General features: G+C 36.6%; 2 protein-coding genes across 3 annotated transcripts; both read left to right on the forward strand.

Annotated features, from left to right (window-relative positions):
* The first annotated feature begins 14,301 nt into the window (after positions 1–14,301).
* LOC126615538 (ankyrin repeat-containing protein At5g02620-like) lies at positions 14,302–17,704 on the forward strand. Of its 2 annotated transcripts, none has more exons than XM_050283363.1 (4): positions 14,302–14,688; positions 14,869–15,619; positions 15,705–16,114; positions 16,613–17,704. In XM_050283363.1, the coding sequence occupies exons 2-4, from the start codon at positions 15,259–15,261 to the stop codon at positions 17,489–17,491; spliced, it is 1,650 nt and encodes a 549-aa protein (XP_050139320.1). In that variant the 5' UTR covers positions 14,302–14,688; positions 14,869–15,258; the 3' UTR covers positions 17,492–17,704. The 2 variants fall into 2 exon arrangements, with proteins under 2 accessions (XP_050139320.1, XP_050139319.1); XM_050283362.1 differs by having other exon boundaries at positions 14,912–15,619.
* A 378-nt stretch (positions 17,705–18,082) lies between these two features.
* Positions 18,083–20,592, forward strand: LOC126616945 (ankyrin repeat-containing protein At5g02620-like). The gene is made up of 3 exons (XM_050285056.1): positions 18,083–18,107; positions 19,090–19,124; positions 19,623–20,592. Exons 1-3 carry the CDS (start codon positions 18,083–18,085, stop codon positions 20,499–20,501), a joined length of 939 nt encoding a protein of 312 aa, XP_050141013.1. The 3' UTR covers positions 20,502–20,592.
* The last annotated feature ends 735 nt before the right edge of the window (positions 20,593–21,327 follow it).

Below are 21,327 nucleotides of genomic sequence, written 5' to 3' on the forward strand. Positions count from 1 at the left end.
AATTCAGAGCTTTATTGCTTGGTGCTGAGAGGGAAAATGAAACAGTGATTAATTCATTGTCTAATAGCATGTCAGCTTTGTATATGAATAGTGCATCATCTAATGTGTCTGGTACGTCACAACTTCACAGTGGTGCTTCGAGTTCTAATTCGTCTAATGTTGAGTCAACTACTGGAGGAAGAATCACTCAGGTTCCTTATAGTTCTGTGCCACCAGGGTTTCCTCCTCAGTTACCTAGAGGTGCTTCTTATTTTCCTGGTCAAACCTTTGATTATGGAACTGGTTTTGTTGGTAGTAATCATCCTGATTCAGGTTCTGGGCAATGGTCTGGTGCATCTCAATATCATGGTGGGCAACAACAACAACAACTAAGGCCATACAATGGTAGTCAATAGAGGAATAATGGAGGATATAGGTCAAATTACAAAGGAAAAGGGTCTAATGGGTACAGACACAACAATACATGGTCTGGAAATACTGAGTCACGAACAATTTTGCATCTTGAGTGTCAAATATGTCAAAGAAGAGGTCACACTGCTCTGAACTGTTTCTTCAGGGGTTCTCAATCACTTACTACTGGTTATTCAATTGAGTGCCAGATTTGTGGAAGGCGTGGCCACACTGCACTTGAGTTTTACCACAAGGGAAATTATGCATATCAACCTTCTAGGCCACCTATTTCTCAGACACCAACATTCATTACTTCTTCTTCCGTGCTGCCAATTCCATTTGGTTCATTATTTTCTCAGCAACAAGGCACTTCTAGTCCATCAGCTCTTTTCATGGCTCATTATTCCTATCAAACTCCAGGGTTTTATCCAAATGTCCTTGATCAGAATCAAACATCATATCAAGGCCATGCCTTGGCTGCTCAGAATATTGTACCTGAGACTTCTACACAGAATTCAACATGGATTCTTGATACTAGAACATCCCATCATATGACATCTGACATTGCTAGTTTGAACAATATAACTCCCTTTGAAGGTGCAAAAACAATAAAAATGAGGAACGGTCAGGGATTATCAATTCGTAATATTGGAAGTACTATGATTAAAACACCCTTCAGTTATCTAAAACTGAATAAAGTGTTACATGTTCCTTCAATAGCAGTTAATCTTTTATATGTGACTCAACTATGCAAAGATAATAAATGCTGGTTTATTTGTGATGACACAGTGTTCTTTGTGCAGGACAATGCAACAAAGCAAATCTTGTACCAAGGAAGGATTAAGCCTAGAGAATTGTTTCAGATCCCTGCCTCAACGTTTTCATCTTCAACAGCGTTTATTGGACAATTGGTGAAGTCTTCAGTGTGGCATAAGAGATTGGGACATCCAACAAATGAAGTATTCCTTGTCATGTTAGCCAAGTCTCAAATATCTCATGCTATAGATGATGTGCATAGGATGTGTACTGGTTGTATTCATGGAAAGATAGCTAAGAAACCTTTTGCTTTTGAATCTGTGAGATGTCTTTTTTCCTTATGAAAGAATTCATATGGATGTTTGGGGGCCATCATCTGTCAAGTCAATTGAAGGCTATAGATTTTATGCTACCTTTGTGGATGATTGTACTAGACATGTGGGAATTTTTCCATTATTCAATAAATCTGAAGTCTTCTTATTTTTTTGTTCAATTCTACAATTTTGTTGAAGTTCAGTTTGGAATAAAGATCAAAAGTATGCAATCTGATGGAGTGGATGAGTTTGTCAATAAAGCTTTTAAGGATTTTGTTGCCTCTAAGGGGATGATTCACAGAATTTCTTACCCTTACACACATCAACAAAATGGTTAGTTGAGAGGAAACATAGACATATAATTGAAACTGATATCACATTGATGAATGTTGTTGGATTATCTCAAGAATTTTGGTATCATGCTTGTGCTCATGCAGTGTATTTGATCAATAGAATGCCAAGTAGAACCTTACAGATGGCATCTCCTTATTACACTCTGTTTAATAAATCACCACAGTTACATGATTTGAAGATATTTGGATCAGCTGTGTATCCATATTTGAGACATTATAATGATTCAAAACTTCAACCTAGGACATCTGTAAGTATATTTCTAGGGTATGCTCTTGGGTATAAAGATGTTATCTGCTACAATTTAGAGTCAAGGAGGTTAATCCTATCCAGGCATGTTTTATATGATGAGTTAATTTTTCCATCCAAGGTTGAGAGACCTAAAATCACAGAAGTGGTCAGACATATGTCAATAGTTTCTAAGTGTCCAATTATAGTCAATATTGATTCTTCCAGAACACATTCACAGATGCCAATTGAAACACAATCTGTAAATATCAATCACATGTCAATGCAAGGATCACAAAATGATTCAGAGAATGATAGTATTCCTACAACAACTGATACCATGCAAGAATCTTCACATGGATCTGAAACTTCAAATTCACATGCTCCTTCTCACAGTCAAGGTCAACTTCAACCTTTGTTACCTGTCCTCAATCCGGCACAGTTACAGGTAGTTCTCTCATTTCCTCCTAATGTGTCTCCAAGTTCTGCTCCAATTCAAGAATCAGTATCACACAACTCACACTCTATGCAAACAGGGATAAAAACAGGAGCTATTGAAAGGAAAAACTATGCTGCTTATCTTGCTTCAGTTCCAGAACTTAAGTCATTACAAATTGATGATACTTGTGATACCATATTTGGTGGATATTCATTTATTGTTGATGTTACTGATGGTGATGAACCAAAAATGTTTCGAGCTGCTTCATCCAATCCTAAATGGCAGCAAGCAATGCAGGAAGAGTTTGATGCACTGAAAACTCAAGGGACTTGGAATCTTGTTCCCAAACCATCCAATCGATCAATCATTGGCAGCAAATGGGTTTATAAGATCAAAAGAAATCCTGATGGAAGTGTAGCACAATATAAGGCACGGTTGGTAGCTCAGGGGTTCACTCAAGAGCAATGTGTTGATTACTCAGAAACGTTTAGTCCAGTGGTTCATCATACCACAGTAAGACTGATATTAGCCTTGGCTACTTGTCACAAATGGGAACTAAGGCAACTGGATATAAAGAATGCCTTTCTACATAGAAAGCTTCAAGAAGAAATCTATATGAAGCAGCCACAGGGGTTTCTTGATCTAAAATATCCCAACCATGTATGCAAGTTAGTTAAATCCTTGTATGGGCTTAAACAAGCTCCAAGAGCCTGGAATGCAAAGTTCACTAGAGTCCTGCCATCTCTTGGGTTTACTGTGTCTCAATCTAATACAAGTCTATTCATTAAACATGATGGTACATATATTATCATCTTACTACTTTATGTAGATGATATTATTCTAACTAGTTCAAATCAGGCAAAGGTGCAATCTGTCATTACTCATCTTGCAGAATTATTTGATTTAAAAGATATGGGAAGACTGACATACTTTCTGGGCCAACATATACAATATAAACCAAATGGCAGCTTGTTCATAAACCAGTCCAAATATGTAAAGGAGCTGCTCAATAGGGCAGGGATGACTTCATGTAACCTACTCCAACACCTTCAAAGCCACATACATAGTTGCTTGTCTCAGAAGGTACACCTATAGAAGATCCAACATTGTACAGGAGTGTAGTAGGAACATTGCAATACTTGACATTCACCAGGCCAGATATATCTCATGCTGTGAATGTAGTGTGTCAATACATGACTCAACCAACTGAAGCATATTTTTTCCTGGTGAAACGAATCCTAAGATATCTGCAAGGTACATTAGCCTGTGGAATTACTTATATACCATCCAAAGACATTAATATCTCAGCATTCTCTGATGCTAATTGGGCTGCAGATGTTAACACAAGGAGGTCGATTTCAGGATATGTAGTGTATGTTGGTGATAATCCTATTTCATGGCAGTCGAAGAAACAAGCATCAGTTTCAAGAAGTTCAACTGAAGCTGAGTATAAGGCCTTAGCTAACTGTACTGCTGATGTATGTTGGATCAGATCAGTACTAAGAAACCTGCATCAGGTTCTGAGTTGTCCTCCAGCTCTACATTGTGATAATCTGTCAACTTTGGCACTTTCCTCCAATCCTGTGTTTCACTCCCGCATAAAACACCTTGACACTGATTATCATTTTGTCGGAGAACGAGTTCAAAATCGAGATATAATAGTGCATTATGTACCAACAGAGTCTCAAGTTACCGATATACTTACAAAGGGATTGCATAGTCCTTTATTCATCAAGCACTATCATAACCTCAGGATAGGAAATCTCGGCTGAGGTTAAAGGGGAGTAATAACAGATGTCAACAGGCTATTGGTTGATATGAAGAGATAAGGATATAGATACAATAGGTATGGTTGTATTGGATAAGTCACAAATGCAAGTCAGTTAGTTAGGATTTCTCTATATGTACCGGTATGTGAGCACTGTGTGCAGTTAAGGAAAAATGGTTCAGATTTAGTGTGTTTTCTCTCTTTCCTTTGTTTCTTCTTCTTCGATACTTTTGCTTAGCCTCTTCTTCTTCTTCTTGATACTATTGAAACTCTTCTTGGTACTGTTATCACGTACATCGTGCGGCCAGTTTTCGTCAGGTACTGTATATATTTAATTTTAAATAAAAAATTTACAAGGATTTATGATCGTACGATATACAATGAACGAATGTGATTAAAGAATTCTCGAGATTCTCACAAAGAAGATTCGGAGAGGATCCTTATTCATTTATTAGAGCATCGCAAACTACAATTATTCATCAAATAAAAATACAATGGGCTAATAATTTATCCATTTAAGATTAGTAGGCCCAGAAGCTTTCCTAGTTGCAATGCTTTGACTGGAAAACTAGTAATTTCAGTTTAGCAGTCAACACCCACACTAGTGTGTATTTAAAAGATGCTGATAAGGAAAGCAATTTGTATTTGGTGAGTCAATGATGGTGAAAGCAAAGCTCCAGTCAATTAAAATTTTAATACAAATATACACCATACATTATATTGCCAGATAAGCATATATTGTTTATATGGTCCACTAGATTCAAACACGTTGTCGTGTGACGCAAAAATACAAGGTGCTATCACTTTATACGTAGAGATGTACAATCACATTGAATTTTTTTTTTTTTTCATAATATCTATCCAAACAACAACAACAATAAAGTTTTATCGCATTAAATGAGGTCGGCTATATGAATCCTAAAACGTCTTTGCGCTATGTTTTGCACCAAGTCTTTTGTTAGCTCCAGATACTCAATGTATTTTCTTAAATTCTCTTTCCAAGTCTTCCTAAGACTTTGTATACACCTTTTCCCCTAAGCCTCTATCTCATAATTGCATTTTCTAACTAGAGCCTCTATAGGTCTTCGGTTCATATGTTCAAACCACCTTAACCGATTTTTTTGCATCTTATCTTCAATTGTCACCGCTCTTACTTTACCTCTTAAACATGTTTTTTCTCGTGTGCCCACATATCTAACGGAACATTCTCATCTCCGCTACACTCATTTTTTACATGTGGTGATGCTTGACGGCCCAATATTAATTATGTGGCATAAAGCATTGTTGGTCTTATTGCCGTCCCATAAAAAAATTCCTTAATCTATAGTGGCATACGACGGTCGCACAACATAACAAATGCACTCTTCCACTACATCCATCCAACTTGTATATTATGATTGAAATTTCCACCCAATTTTCGTTCTTTTCCAAATTAGGTGCAACATAACAAAAATGTTCACTCTTTCATACTTAATGCTCTCTAAATGAGAGAAAATAACAGCAACATTTTTGGGGCATTATATGTAGTGCACAGATTCCCATCTGGGCACCAATTAGGGTTCAAGGCAGGACTGACTGGACCAGCACGTGCAAACTGCACGTGAGGAGAATTGTTCTCGATTGGTGCTGCAGAACATGGATGCTTTATTTACTCCTAATAGCTCCCATGTGAGTTATATGTGTTTAACTATATTTTAATTTTACTAAGTATCTAAGGTGGTCTGTCATTGGATTTAGGAGCACAAACCCTCGAACACTGCTTTTCCCTGTGGTTTGTTTGTGTATACAATTATACATAATCTAACACAAAATTACATGGTATACAAAATATTATTTCTTTCTTCTTTTGCATTTGGTCTTTGTAATTTAAATAAACAATTGCAGGATTCTGTATTTACCAGCAATTATGCAGTTTTCTTTGCTTCCTTCGATGCGAAGTACTTGTATATTTTGAGTTTTTTATTTCTTTAAAAAGACAGGGTTTTATAATTAAGAATGTTTAGGAGATTTTCCAAAAAATAAGACTTTCTATAAACTCTGTCACATTATGTTTTGACATTGCTTCATTTCATTTTTTTTTTATCGCAATGTTATAATTTTTTTAGCAGAGGCAACATTTTAACTATATATAAAGTTTATTTGTCTATATTACTATTGTCGGCAAGAAATTTTGTAGCCACTGACCACATTAAAAATTATTTATTTCCAATTATTTAAGTTCTTTCATAATATTCTTATTCACGTGAGCCTCATTTGTTGAGTATGAAGAATTGATTAATTTAGGTATAAGTTTTTACATATTAAACGTTGAATTAGGATCAAACGATTGATGCGTTGCGTGCAGACTTCTTATGCTCGTCGTTAATAGATCTAACGTTTTGATCTGAATATATATTTATTTATTATTAAGGTTATTATCCTTTTTTTAATAGTTAGATCATATATAAATTATTAAGATGCATTATAAAAATTATTAATTTAATAACACAACATGCTAAATCTCTGAAATAAGTGTGAGAGTATAATTTTTACTTTTTTTAACAAAGTGTGAGAACATAATTTTAACATTTAAATTTTGAAGAGCTTGAATCTCACATAAGAGTGAAGTATAAATTTATAATAAAATACTGCAAATATTGGAAAATAACAATAACCATATAACAGAGTAGTTGTAATGTAGAAACAAATGATCAAAATATGAACCTTATTTGTCTTGAACTGAGTTTGGCTTTTATTACATTTTGTTCATAAGGAAAGATATCAATGAGACTAAAGGAAGTAATTTTTTCTTATTTAAACTCACAGATGTGCACACACACTGTGTGTGTGAATAATTTTATTTTGTTTTTGTTTTTAATTAAGGAGTGTGATCCAAAAAAAAATATCAATTATAAAAAATTTGACGATGATCAGGCAGTTTCATCTAATGTAGCATATTTTTTTATTTAATTTAAAAAAAAATAGTTATGAAAAATGGGACAATAATCGGGTAGTTTCTTCTAACGTGGCATTTTATTTTAAATTTAAATTTTAAATAAGGCATGTTGTGAGGTTGGTGTAAAAAACGGTAAAATTTATGTTGCATGTAATTACTAAATTGCTCATATTTTTTTTTTTTCTATTTCGTTTAGGTGAAGGAGTTAAAATAATATTTTTTTGGAGTTTTAGTTGACAAACACAATTATATCACAAAAGAGTGGTTATTGACTTTTGGAACCTTGCATGTAATACATGGTTAATGAGTCTCCCTCTAAGCCCACCAAACTTAAATTTATCCTACTATTTTGTGTGATTTTTCTATGGGATTAAGACAATGACATTGTTAACAAGGATTAGGGGCTATAATTAATTGACTTTGTGTTACACTTGGGAATGATAAGACCTCAAAGTTCAACCGTCTCCAATTCACTTTCACAAAGTCAAGCATACATCACCCATGACTCTTAAGCACCACTAATGGCAATTAATAAACTTAATCATAGTTTAAGTTAGAACAATACCACATGGCTCATGCTTACTCATGATCACTATGAAAGAAAGTTAGATTCATTTACATGGATGAATATCCTATATATGAGATGTAATTAACAATGCAATGAATAAAATATTTTTTGATGCATGTGATCATTTCAAAGAATTATTTTCATGTCAAATAGTTTGAAAATACAAATTTAGATCATTTTAAATATGCAGACTCTTATCAAATAATTTAAAAATATAAGTTGATATCTTGTTGAACTGTTAATGTTGACTATCACTCAAATGATAATCATTTGACGGTGTTTTCAGAAAGACATCTTCAGCTTCAAGAGACATTCTCTTGTTGTCGAACTATTGATTTGATTTGCTGATCAAATGCACAAGATCCCTAAATCATGGGGAAAAAATGATTAAGAATGTACAAATTTAATCAGAGGGATATTCTCAGCAAAAATAAATACAAAATCAAGTAGAATAATCAGTGAGCTGAAAATTAGGCAATCTTCCTTGTTCTGGTCTCTTTTTTTTAAAAAAACTTCGTTTCATCAGTTTTTTTTTTTTTAGGAATAAAAAGTCGTATAAAAATATTTTAATCTTTCTATCCACTATCGCGTATTTCAACAGCGCAAAAATTTGATACCAAAACTTAGCGTACAAAATACGAGCGTTTCAGCACTGATCACTCCGTGATGATTTGATTTGTTCTGGGCGTAGGTTGGTGTGCTCTTGATAGTTGGGATCTCCCTCGTTATCTGTTAAATCCGGACACAACCCATCTGAGTTCATCAGCACTTGTCGGGCTACACAGTCATCTCCCGTACGCACGTTACGCGGCGCGTGCTTCATATCTCCCGCAGTTGGTATGAGGTGTCCTCCGATACTCGGATGTGGGTCCGAGGGATTTCGACAAATACGCGTGGGTCCATTTTGCACTCGTCGATTTTGTCTTGTATTGGACTGCCGTGGCAACGTGGGCGTTCTCGCCTCCGTCCAAAATAGTCGCGGTCCACCTTCGCAGGCCCCAAATATTTTAGCTGACTTTGGCCCACCTTTGGCAATTAAACGACTCACACAGCGTAAAGTGTGCAAAGTATGCAAAGTATGCAATCATTGTAGGCTTGAATTCACTATACCTCCTTGGACCAAAAAGTATAAAAAGAAAAAAAAAAATCACTTTACCTCCCGAGTCTCCGACCAAAATGAACTTGTAGAAATTAAGCAAGATATGAAAGTAGCAATTTTTTGGTTTATGAACATTGTTTAAAAAATCAGCTTAGGTGATGGAAGACCGATGCGATTTAAGTTGAAACGTGAAAAAAAACGGTTAGGGCTAGGTTAAGCGAGGGCTAAGTGGTTCCATTGTTTTTAATTTTATTAATTAAGTTAAAGATTTTTCTGAATAACATAGTTAATTAGTGAATTTTCAATTTTGGTTTTTTATTTTTCTTGTTTGTTGCTGCATTTGTCAATGATGATGGCAATATGGCTTAAGTTTTAAGTTTTAACTTTCCTAAATTCTCAATATAAGTATATTTTTATTTTTTTAGAGTGTAAGTAGACACTTATTTATATGTTATATATTAAATTTAATTAAATTCGTCTAGGCGTTGGGCCCTAGCCTGTCGTCCGACTAGCGCCTAACGTTTTTTAGAATCTTACTTATGAATAATGAAGATAGATAATTGGTTCAAAAAAATTAAAGGTAAATACTTTGGGACATTTTAAGTTACCAACCAATAAAGAATTAGCAAAAATGTTATTTTGTCAGACAATAGAATGTGTGATTAGATTTTATTTCGTCTCTGAATTTATCGGTTCTTATTAATGAAACAACATACAAACTCCTTATATATGTGTTTGGGCCTAAAAAATATTGTTTTGGGCCGAGCTTAGATCTTTTTCGGCCCAGTATCGGATAGGCCGAGTTTAGATTCGTTCTCGACCCAGAAGTCGTGTACAGGTGTTATTGATATTTAGTCCATGGGCCGCACGGTTAAATTTGGCCGTATCATATGGGAAGTTGGAAAGTATACGAATCCTATTTTGAAAATGAGTTATGACGGGATCAGGATAATGAGATTGAATAAAGTTTGATAACAAGTTACGTTCAAAGTCCTATTAGGAATAGGATTGGCCGAGATAAAAGAGTTCTAATCCGAGAGGGATTGGAATTCAATACAGGTTGGCCGCTATAAATAGATGAGGTTGTGCATCATTCCGACCCCCTTCAATTCAACACACAACTGCCCTGCGCAAATTCTCTTAACAACCTTGAGATTTTTTTCCTTTTCTTTTTCCGCCGACATACCTTCAGTTTGGATAAACAGCACTGTGAAGGCAACCAGTGATATCTTCAGTTGGCTTAAATAAAACTGTCACCGTAGAACCAGCCGATCTCGCACCATCTTCAGTCGGCATAGATAGCACTGCATCAAGGGTGAATGATTATCTATCCAAGTCTCGGTCGAAAAGGATTTCCGAATCCTTATTGGTCGTGGTCATCTCATTAGCCTTCTCGGCGAAGTGAGGTGTTACAGTTTATTAGGCTCGGCACATTGCACGCCAAGTTAGTTTATGATTGGATACTCTCAAGTGGGATTTAGAGTTCGGCATTCCGACGGCCGAACCACGTTTATTGTTAAGACATATATCCGCTTTGAGTATTTGTGCCCTTACACTTTGGTGTCTATTCGGCGTGAGTTTACTCTGACGAATACCATCACTGTCACCGAATCCGACGACGACGATTTGTGAACTTCGTAAGAATAGTAGTCTTGTCTTCAGGTTCGAGAACCCAAAAGGCCGAGACGTGTTCCTTCCTTGGTCGTAATCGCAAGACGCAGAAGTCGGTCGCGCACTCAACACAACATCAGCATATTTTACTCTTCGGCCGAGCTTGGCCGACGAGTTGGCACGCCCCGCATTCAACCGAATGACGTAGTTAGCTTATAGATTACTCAGCCTGCGCGCCACGTAGGCTTGGTAGTTTTTAGGGTCAACAATATGTTAGAATGAGCCCATATATTATAGACCATTATAGACCATCACCTTCTAAATATAATAGAATGCCAAATATGTAAATAAAAAGATAAATGAAAAGAAATGTTTCCTTTGCATATCTACAATTTAGAAATAAGGATAATGTCCAAAAACAATTCCAATAATGTTTTGTTTAGGTAGCCTAAACGTATCTACAAACTAGACGGGGATATATTATATTGTTTTAGAAAATATGTTTTTATAGGCAAGTGATTTGGTCCTAAGTGAGTAGGAGCATTTGTTTATGCCTTGAAGTTTTAAATTTGAGTCTCCGTCACCCATTAATATATATAATAACACTAACATAATAATAGTGTTATAGAATTATTATTGAAGTGCACAGTTAGATTTTTAAAGTATCAATAACAAAAACATTTCAAGTACTTATTTTGTAAACTAAATAATATTGATACTAATGATTGGATTATTATTTAACTATTAATTAATGTACTTATTTTCTATTTATGACACATTATTTGATTTTAAAATATAGTATTCCTAACGTTATCCATTTCATAGTGTTATTTGTAGTATTCCAATGAAGTGTGAATATGATTAATTGATTTTTTTTTTTGGTAAAAAATATGATTAATTGATTATCCTTAACAAAAAACACAACCCAAAATCTAAACAAGGCGATAACAAGCCAATTGGCAAAAATGATTAAAAAAATCTAAATTGTCTAACTGACCGACACTCTTATAGACTCATTATATCACTTTTATAGACTCATCTTACCATTATAAATTCATTATTTTTCTTGAAATTGATTAGAATCATTAGAAAAACAATTTTTTGCATTTCCATATGCCTAACCAATAATCACATACGATAAAGGGGTATGAATGGAAAAAATGTTCAGTGTGTTAAGAACATAGTTCGATACACTAAGTGTTAAAATATACAATTGATTGAATTTATTTTTTTTAATTTCTAACTAATTATATTAATACGCTTAATATACTGATCGTGTTGCTAATATACTAAAAAAATCTCTTGTATGAATGTCGTCCACAATAATCAACTGCCATACTTTATCCTTTTCTTCATGAAAGGTAAAGAATGCATGGGCCGAAAGTTTAAAGATGGATTCAATAGACGCGTACTAAATTGTACTCCATGTGCGAAAATCAAATAAAGATTAATAAAATTAGGAATATAGGGGAATCGTTTTTGTACATTTATCCAAAGGCTATTGTCAACTTTTTTGGTTGGATGTTATCTGTGTGTGGTAATTAGCCACTAGGGTTTTTGGGTTGGTTGATGATTACCTCAAGCTGTGACCCACTAATACTTAAGGTGCTTTTCCATCATCCATTATATTTTGTAACTCAAATCAAACCCCAATTATACGTAGAACAATATTTGACTTCTCAAAAGATAAGTTGGAGTGTTTACTCAAAACTATTCGTTTCAGTGTTTATGATCGAAGGTATTTATATTGTTGCTCCACCTCCTCCAGCTTGGGGTCTCATTAGAGTGATTATTGTGCAATTTTCCTGACTGGCGCGTGATTTGGTCTTTGCGTGTCAGCTGCCATTTTATTCTTGTGTTCTCTATTAAATAAGTTATTTTAGTGCTTTTGGTTAAGAAAAAATTGTCTAAAACCCTTAGTAAGGTCAGAGGATATTTGAATATAGTTTCTTTGGCTTTGAAGTCTCATCTTAGTCATCTGAGTTTGACTGTGGATGATTTCAAGACTTGGATATAACATCCCACATCGCCCAAGAAAGTGGATCATGTAAGTCTTATATGTATATTATCATCTCTACCAAGCACAAGGCCTTTTGGGAGCTCACTGGCTTTGGGTTCCATCAGAACTTCGAAGTTAAGCGAGTTCGCGCGCGAGAACAATCCCAGAATGGGTGACTCACTGGGAAGTTCTCGTATAAGTTCCCAAAAACAAAATCATGATGGCATGGTTGGGGCCAAAAGCGGACAATATCGTGCTATGGTGGAGTCGAGCCCGTGATGTGATGGGGGCTCGGGTCGGGATGTGACAATTTGGTATCGGAGCCAATCCCTGGCCGAAAGTGTGCCGATGAGGACGTCGAGCCCCTAAGGGGATGGATTGTAACATCCCACATCACCTAAAGGAGTGGATCCTGTAAACCTTATATGGATATTCCTATCTCTACATAGCACAAGGCATTTTTGGAGCTCACTGGCTTCAGGTTCCATTGGAACTCTGAAGTTAAGCGAGTTTGAGCGAGAGCAATCCCAGGATGGGTGACCCACTGGGAAGTTCTTGTGTGAGTTCCCAAAAACAAAACCGTGAGGGCGTTGTTGGGGCCCAAAACAGACAATATCGTGCTACGGTGGAATCGAGCCCGGGATGTGATGGGAGCCTGGGCCGGGATGTGACAATTTGGTATCAGAGCCAATCCCTGGCCAGAAGTGTGCCGATGAGGACGTCGAGCCTCTAAGGGGGGTGGATTGTAACATCTCACATCGCTCAGGGGAGTGGACCATGTAAGCCTTATATGTATATTCCAATCTCTACCTAACACGAGGTTTTTTGGGAACTCACTGGTTTCGGGTTTCATCAGAACTCTGAAGTTAAGCGAGCTCACGCGAAAGCAATTCCCAAATGGGTGACCCACTGGAAAGTTCTCGTGTGAGTTCCCAAAAACAAAATCGTGAGGGCGTGGTTGGGGCCTAAAGTAGACAATATTGTGCTACGGTGGAGTTGAGCCCGAGATGTGATGGGGGCCCGAGCCGGGATGTGACATTGGATGCGTTGCTTTACTTATTTTCGGGCGTGTCTCTCCCTCAAATCCACCAGCAATGTGGCAGCTAGTTTGGCCGAGTTGACCTTTTATGCTTTATTAAAGCTTATTTAGATTGAGAACCTTTTGAGTGTTATCTCGAATATCCTCTTTGATAGTTGTATTAGTTATAATAAAATCACTGTCGTTTAGTCTACCAAAAAAAAAAAAACCTAAAACAAGAAACTAACGGAATTAATCCAAGATTTTATTAAAAAATCCTAATTAGTTTTTTGGTTTCTCTCCCTAATCTCAACATAAGAAAAAACTTATTGCTTTCTAGAACTTCAATGGTGGTTGACCTGTCATCAGAATTTAATTTTAAGGAATATAAATTTCAATACACAAGTAAACTCAATCCTGAATGGATATGTATACTACTTAACTAATTGTTTGTAAAAACAAAAATAAAAATTAATAAAAGAAGAATAAGAACATGAAAACCCTGTGCGCCAACCCATTGAAAAGCGCGCGTGGTTCTGTTATTTCCGTTATTTCATATATTTTGCCACTCCATTCTGTTTTTCCCTCCTCCCATTTTATCCCCTCTTCATTTTTATAAAAATAATATTTGTTTTTAATTATAAAAAATACAATTTTTACATATTTTATCCTCGTTAAACACCATATTTGTCATTTTGATCGAATAAAACAACCGAGATCAACGAATGATTTTAAATAGAGACGTATCGAAAATAAAGACGTGTAGAAACCATTTTTATTAAATTTTCTCTAGAACTAAAACCTTTGGGCAATCATTTATTGTTTATTCTGGGTCCGATTAGGATTCACATAAAGTTGCAGCTGTTGCTGCTGTTGCATACATGTGCCCTATTTTTATTTAATTTTTTTTAAATTTCCATTTCTTGGCCTATTTTCCTTCAATTTACATATTCACCTGGATATATATATGCACACACACACGTATGTATGTATGTTATAGCCAATTCCTTTCTTGCTCTTTCTACCTCCGAAAGAAAAGGGCCTCTCAGAAAAAAAGTTTCTACTTCCTTTCATTTGTCTCCTAAATATGTTTTTACAGCGTGGTTGTTGAATCCCAGGGCCCTCTAGAAACTGCTCCTGAATTTTACGGGCTGTTTTTGGTTACATGGAGGAGGAGAACATACAAGCTCCTTTCTGTTTCTTCAGAACCAGGTACATATAGTTTCTTCGGTTTATTTTTCCCTTTTTTTCTTTGGTTTATAATTCAAATTTTCAAATCCTATTGTGTTGAAAAAACTGAATGAGAAATTAGGATATGTTGAGAAAAGTGCAACAACAAAAACCCATAATTTTGTTTTTGTGATTTTGTGTTTTTTTGTTTGTTTGTTGAAGCTGGGATTGATTGGTAGAGCTCTGTTTTTTGTTGTGGAAGCAGGGCAGGGATTTGGGGTGGAGGAGAATTCAGAACCAGAGGTGTGAGATAGAAACCGATTTCAAAGGCCGTGGTTTTGCTGAATTTCAGGGGATTTTGGAAGATTTTTTTGAATTTCTTTTACTTGGTTTGAAGAAACGATGAGTGTTTTGGATGAAAAATGCAAATTTTGATCTTGGTTTTTGCTTGAAAGAAGAGGAAAAACTCTTGAAATCATTGGTTAGAATTAGCTTGTGGAGAAGGAGACAGAGAGAGAGAGAGAGAGAGAGAGAGAGAGAGAGAGAGAGAGAGAGAGAGAGAGAATAGATATAGAGAGAGAAAGAAGGGGGAGATTTTTGTAACTTGCTATAATGGAGGCAGAAGCGGCCCCGGCTGAGCAGCCGCAGGCGGTGGCGCAGCCAACCTTGTCCCGGAAGAAGATGACCAAGCAGTTAACGGGAAAGCGCGATGATACGCCTTTGCATTCCGCGGCGAGGTCAGGAAAGATGGCGGTGGTGATGGATATCCTTGAAAATACAGAAGAGGGTGAGTTGAAGGAGTTATTGGCAAAGCAAAACTCATCTGATGAAACAGCACTATATGTTGCTGCAGAATATGGTTATGTTGATTTGGTCAGGGAGATGATCAAGTACTATGATCTCACCGATGCCGGAATCAAAGCGAGAAACGGGTTTGATGCGTTCCACATTGCTGCCAAACAAGGGGATATGGGTATGTATCCGTTCGGTTTTTTTCATTTTTCGTGTTATGTTGTTTGCGGTGGCAGATTAATGTTTTCGCTTTGTGCCTTTTGCAGATGTGTTGAATGCGCTTATGGATGCTCATGCGGAACTGACTATGACGGTGGATCTATCAAACACCACGGCTTTGCACACAGCTGCGACGCAAGGGCATATCGAGGTGGTGAACTTTCTGTTGGAGGCAGGAAGCAGCCTGGCAACCATTGCTAGAAGTAATGGAAAAACAGCGCTGCATTCTGCAGCGAGAAATGGTCATTTGGAGGTTGTGAAGGCGCTTCTGGACAAGGAGCCTGGTATTGCAACGCGGGTGGATAAGAAGGGGCAGACGGCGCTGCACATGGCGGCTAAGGGGCAGAATCTTGAGGTGGTGGAGCAATTGATCAAGGTAGATCCTTCTTTGATAAACATGGTGGACGGTAAAGACAACACGGCGTTGCATATAGCTACCCGGAAGGGTAGAGCTGAGGTAAACTAACCTGTTCCCTGACCTTCTAACTTTTCATGTTTTCTTAATTGAGTTGAATGCATCATAAGAACTTATATTAATGATTCAACAAAATTCCTTCACATTCTTATGCCTATAGGCTATAGTGCACATTACCTTCGGTTATTTAGGCAGGCTAGATTCTCTCATCTTCCGGATTTTATGCAATGCCATAGCGCGATGGATCGCTAAATCTCAATCTTTTGAGAAAAAAAGCAGTAGTCTTGTATAAGCTTACCTTCAATAAGTTTTGTAATTTGGGCATCTTAGTTGCTTTTGTTCGACAATTTTGGTGCATTTCCGGGTTGTCTCCCCACAATGTTACAAATTCTACCCTTGTTGGGTTTTATAGGTACTTATGATGCTTCTTTTAACTTTTATTGGTTAATCGGATGAATTTATTAGATCCCTTGTACAAAATTACAGAAAGAAATTGTATGTTTCAATCTGACGAGCATAATGTCGGTTTTACGTGCGCAGATTGTTAAGATGCTACTCGAACACAGTGAAACCAACACAAAAGCAGTAAACAAGTCTGCAGAAACTGCCCTTGACACTGCCGAGAAAACTGGGAACCCGGACATTAAAGCTTTTCTCCAAGAGCGCGGTGTCCAGAGTGCTAAAGAAATCAAACCACAAGCTACAAACCCAGCTCGAGAGCTGAAACAAACAGTGAGTGACATAAAACACGAAGTCCACCACCAGCTAGAACACACTCGCCAAACCAGAAGACGAGTCCAAGGCATTGCCAAACGCCTTCACAAAATGCACACGGAAGGCCTCAACAATGCCATAAACTCCAACACTGTGGTTGCTGTCCTCATAGCCACGGTCACCTTTGCAGCTATTTTCCAAATCCCTGGCCAGTACGTTGATGACCCCGAAGACATTCCTGCGGGGCAGTCACTTGGCGAGGCAAACATTGCTCCCAAACTCGCCTTCATAATCTTCTTCATCTTCGACTCCATTGCGCTCTTCATTTCTCTGGCTGTCGTGGTGGTGCAAACTTCAGTTGTGGTGATCGAGAGCAAGGCGAAGAAGCAGATGATGGCAATCATCAACAAGCTAATGTGGTTGGCTTGTGTGCTTGTGTCCGTGGCATTTCTGGCGCTCTCTTTTGTTGTGGTGGGTCGTCAGACATGGCTAGCAATTGGAGTAACAATCATAGGAACTGTAATTATGGCTGCAACTCTGGGAACCATGTGTTTCTGGGTAGTTAGGCATCGGATTGAGGCGAAGAACATGAGGAGCATTCGGAGATCATCGTTGGACAGCAGATCGCGCTCGTGGTCCTTGTCTGCAGTGATGTCTGAATCTGAGCTGCTCAACAATGACTATAAGAAGATGTATGCAATTTGAAACTGCTTCCACACACGCCTGCATCATATTTTGTTTTGCCGCCATTGGGCCTAAAAGGTGTCCATAATTATTATAAAATCAACTTCAAAAATGTATATTGTCTACAAGGAGTTGATCATAGTTTTTAGCCAAAACGTATCCTGAGATCGACATAACTCATCACGTTAATTTCTGAGATTTAAAATCGATACAACTGGTCTTTGATTTTGTCCATTTTTAATCATTTTGATCATTATGTAAAAAACGTATGTTAAATAAGGTCAAAATATCCTCAATTTAATTAATAATGGATCTAAATGAATTGACAAAAATTGAGAGTATTTACGTTTTACTTAATTTAACAGAGATTTTTTACGGAATAACTAAAATAATTGATAATGGACAAACTCAATAACAGTTCTACTTGTTTTAAATACGAGGGATCAAAATAATGAAGAGTTATATTAATCTCATAAATTATTTTGACTAAAAAAATCCTTTTTTTCTACTTTAGGTTTTTTTTTTTGGGTTTTGCGAAACTATATCCCAACAATATGTCCAACTAAAGACCATCATTGACTTTGAGGACAGATTGAGAGAATATTGGCAACCATGAGAGGACAAGAGGACAATCATAGTGAGTCGATACATTTAATGTATCCCTTACATATTTTATCATGTTGAATTTACTATTTGGAGGCAAATTCTCTGCGGTCTCATTTTTCATGCCCTCCTGTTTTGTGTGGTTACACGTCAACATTTTATATTATTTTTTTATAGAGATAATAAGATAAAAATGAATAGTAATATAAAATGTTGACGTGACTTAACCGTGATCACACAAACAGGAGGGCACGGAAAGTGGGAGGGTAGAGAATTTGCCTCCTTACTATTTAGAGATGCGATGCTAAGGGGATTCGATAATTATTGAAAATATGTCGATTTTTCAGCAATCTATGTACTCAAACACTCGGACCTTGCGTTGCTGATTATATTATTGAATACATTTTTATGTAAAAGATTTTATTCATGTTAAGTCTTAACTATAAAGGTTACTGTCACTTTTATGATATGATATTATTAGTAACATGTCGATTGGTTGCGGAGAGAGATCATCTATGGATCTCTTTCTTTAAAGTCACCAAATCAAGTGATCCGGATATTTGAAATTTGATCCAGCGACTTAAAACAGAGAAAATAGTAAAAAAATTAAAAGTTATAATAATTTTTTACCGTTGAATCAAATTTCAATAGTCTAAATCACTTAATTTAATGGCTTTGGAGAAAGAGATCATGAGAGGATCTCTTTCCATTGATTGCATATATAAAGCGATAAGTGTCTAATCTTGTCTTAAAAAACACGTTGATTCACAAACAGTCCATTAAACCAAACTAGTTATATTTATATCGTTTGCACCTCATTTTTCTTATAAAAATATGATCAGTAAATAAAATTTTGTAGTTGATGTCCTTAAAATATCGTTACATGTGGCAATATCGATATACAAATTTATAAAAATATCGATGGATATATCGATATCCATACCGATATCAGTTGTTTTCTATGGAAATAATGAAAATTTGCTTTAAAACGTGAAAATTTAACATAAAACTTAAAGAATATTATATAGCTACCCGGAAGGGTAGAGCTGAGGTAAACTAACCTGTTCCCTGAGCTTACTAACTTTTCATGTTTTCTTAATTGAGTTGAATGCATCATAAGAACTTATACTAATAATTCAACAAAACTCCTTCACATTCTTATGCCTATAGGCTATAGTGCACATTACCTTCGGTTATTTAGGCAGGCTAGATTCTCTCATCTTCCGGATTTTATGCAATGCCATAGCGTGATGGATCGCTAAATCTCAATCTTTTGAGAAAAAAGCAGTAGTCTTGTATAAGCTTACCTTCAATAAGTTTTGTAATTTGCGCATCTTAGTTGCTTTTGTTCGGCAATTTTGGTGCATTTCCGGGTTGTCTCCCCACAATGTTACAAATTCTACCCTTGTTGGGTTTTATAGGTACTTATGATGCTTCTTTTAACTTTTATTGGTTAATCGGATGAATTTATTAGATCCCTTGTACAAAATTACAGAAAGAAATTGTATGTTTCAATCTGACGAGCATAATGTCGGTTTTACGTGTGCAGATTGTTAAGATGCTACTCGAACACAGTGAAACCAACACAAAAGCAGTAAACAAGTCTGCAGAAACTGCCCTTGACACTGCCGAGAAAACTGGGAACCCGGACATTAAAGCTTTTCTCCAAGAGCGCGGTGTCCAGAGTGCTAAAGAAATCAAACCACAAGCTACAAACCCAGCTCGAGAGCTGAAACAAACAGTGAGTGACATAAAGCACGAAGTCCACCACCAGCTAGAACACACTCGCCAAACCAGAAGACGAGTCCAAGGCATTGCCAAACGCCTTCACAAAATGCACACTGAAGGCCTCAACAATGCCATAAACTCCAACACTGTGGTTGCTGTCCTCATAGCCACGGTCACCTTTGCAGCTATTTTCCAAATCCCTGGCCAGTACGTTGATGACCCCGAAGACATTCCTGCGGGGCAGTCACTTGGCGAGGCAAACATTGCTCCCAAACTCGCCTTCATAATCTTCTTCATCTTCGACTCCATTGCGCTCTTCATTTCTCTGGCTGTCGTGGTGGTGCAAACTTCAGTTGTGGTGATCGAGAGCAAGGCGAAGAAGCAGATGATGGCAATCATCAACAAGCTAATGTGGTTGGCTTGTGTGCTTGTGTCCGTGGCATTTCTGGCGCTCTCTTTTGTTGTGGTGGGTCGTCAGACATGGCTAGCAATTGGAGTAACAATCATAGGAACTGTAATTATGGCTGCAACTCTGGGAACCATGTGTTTCTGGGTAGTTAGGCATCGGATTGAGGCGAAGAACATGAGGAGCATTCGGAGATCATCGTTGGACAGCAGATCGCGCTCGTGGTCCTTGTCTGCAGTGATGTCTGAATCTGAGCTGCTCAACAATGACTATAAGAAGATGTATGCAATTTGAAACTGCTTCCACACACGCCTGCATCATATTTTGTTTTGCCGCCATTGGGCCTAAAAGGTGTCCATAATTATTATAAAATCAACTTCAAAAATGTACATTGTCTACAAGGAGTTGATCGTAGTTTTTAGCCAAAACGTATCGTGAGATCGACATAACTCATCACGTTAATTTCTGAGATTTAAAATTGATATAACTGGTCTTTGATTTTGTCCACTTTTAATCATTTTGATCTGTGAAAAATGTATGTTAAATAAGGTCAAAATATCCTCAATTTAATTAACAATGGATCTAAATGAATTGACAAAAATTGAGAGTATTTACGTTTTACTTAATTTAACAGAGATTTTTCACAGAATAACTAAAATAATTGATAATGGACAAACTCAATAATAATTCTACTTGTTTTAAATACGAGGGATCATACTAATAAAGAGTTATATTACTCTCATAAATTATTTTGACTAAAAAAATCCTTTTTTTTTCCTTTAGGTTTTTTTTTTGGGTTTTGCGAAACTATATCCCAACAATATGTCCAACTAAAGACCATCATTGACTTTGAGGACAGATTGAGAGAATATTGGCAACCATGAGAGGACAAGAGGACAATCATAGTGAGTCGATACATTTAATGTATCCCTTACATATTTTATCATGTTGAATTTACTATTTGGAGGTAAATTCTCTGCCGTCTCATTTTTTATGCCCTCCTGTTCTGTGTGGTTACACGTCAATATTTTATATTATTTTTTTATAGAGATAATAAGATAAAAATGAATAGTAATATAAAATGTTGACGTGGCTTAACCGAGATCACACAAACAGGAGG

Source organism: Malus sylvestris, chromosome 3 (assembly GCF_916048215.2).
Source record: "Malus sylvestris chromosome 3, drMalSylv7.2, whole genome shotgun sequence".
NCBI lineage: Eukaryota > Viridiplantae > Streptophyta > Magnoliopsida > Rosales > Rosaceae > Malus > Malus sylvestris.

What these genes read in the sequence shown, in the direction of transcription:
- LOC126615538 (XM_050283363.1), top strand. Translation starts at nt 15,259, where the DNA reads ATGGAGGCAGAAGCGGCCCCGGCTGAGCAGCCGCAGGCGGTGGCGCAG. An exon ending in TGCCAAACAAGGGGATATGG is followed by an intron (nt 15,620 to 15,704) that starts GTATGTATCCGT and finishes TGCCTTTTGCAG; the next exon opens with ATGTGTTGAATGCGCTTATG. An exon ending in CCCGGAAGGGTAGAGCTGAG is followed by an intron (nt 16,115 to 16,612) that starts GTAAACTAACCT and finishes TTACGTGCGCAG; the next exon opens with ATTGTTAAGATGCTACTCGA.
- LOC126616945 (XM_050285056.1), top strand. Translation starts at nt 18,083, where the DNA reads ATGAGAGGACAAGAGGACAATCATA. An exon ending in AGGACAAGAGGACAATCATA is followed by an intron (nt 18,108 to 19,089) that starts GTGAGTCGATAC and finishes TAAAACTTAAAG; the next exon opens with AATATTATATAGCTACCCGG. An exon ending in CCCGGAAGGGTAGAGCTGAG is followed by an intron (nt 19,125 to 19,622) that starts GTAAACTAACCT and finishes TTACGTGTGCAG; the next exon opens with ATTGTTAAGATGCTACTCGA.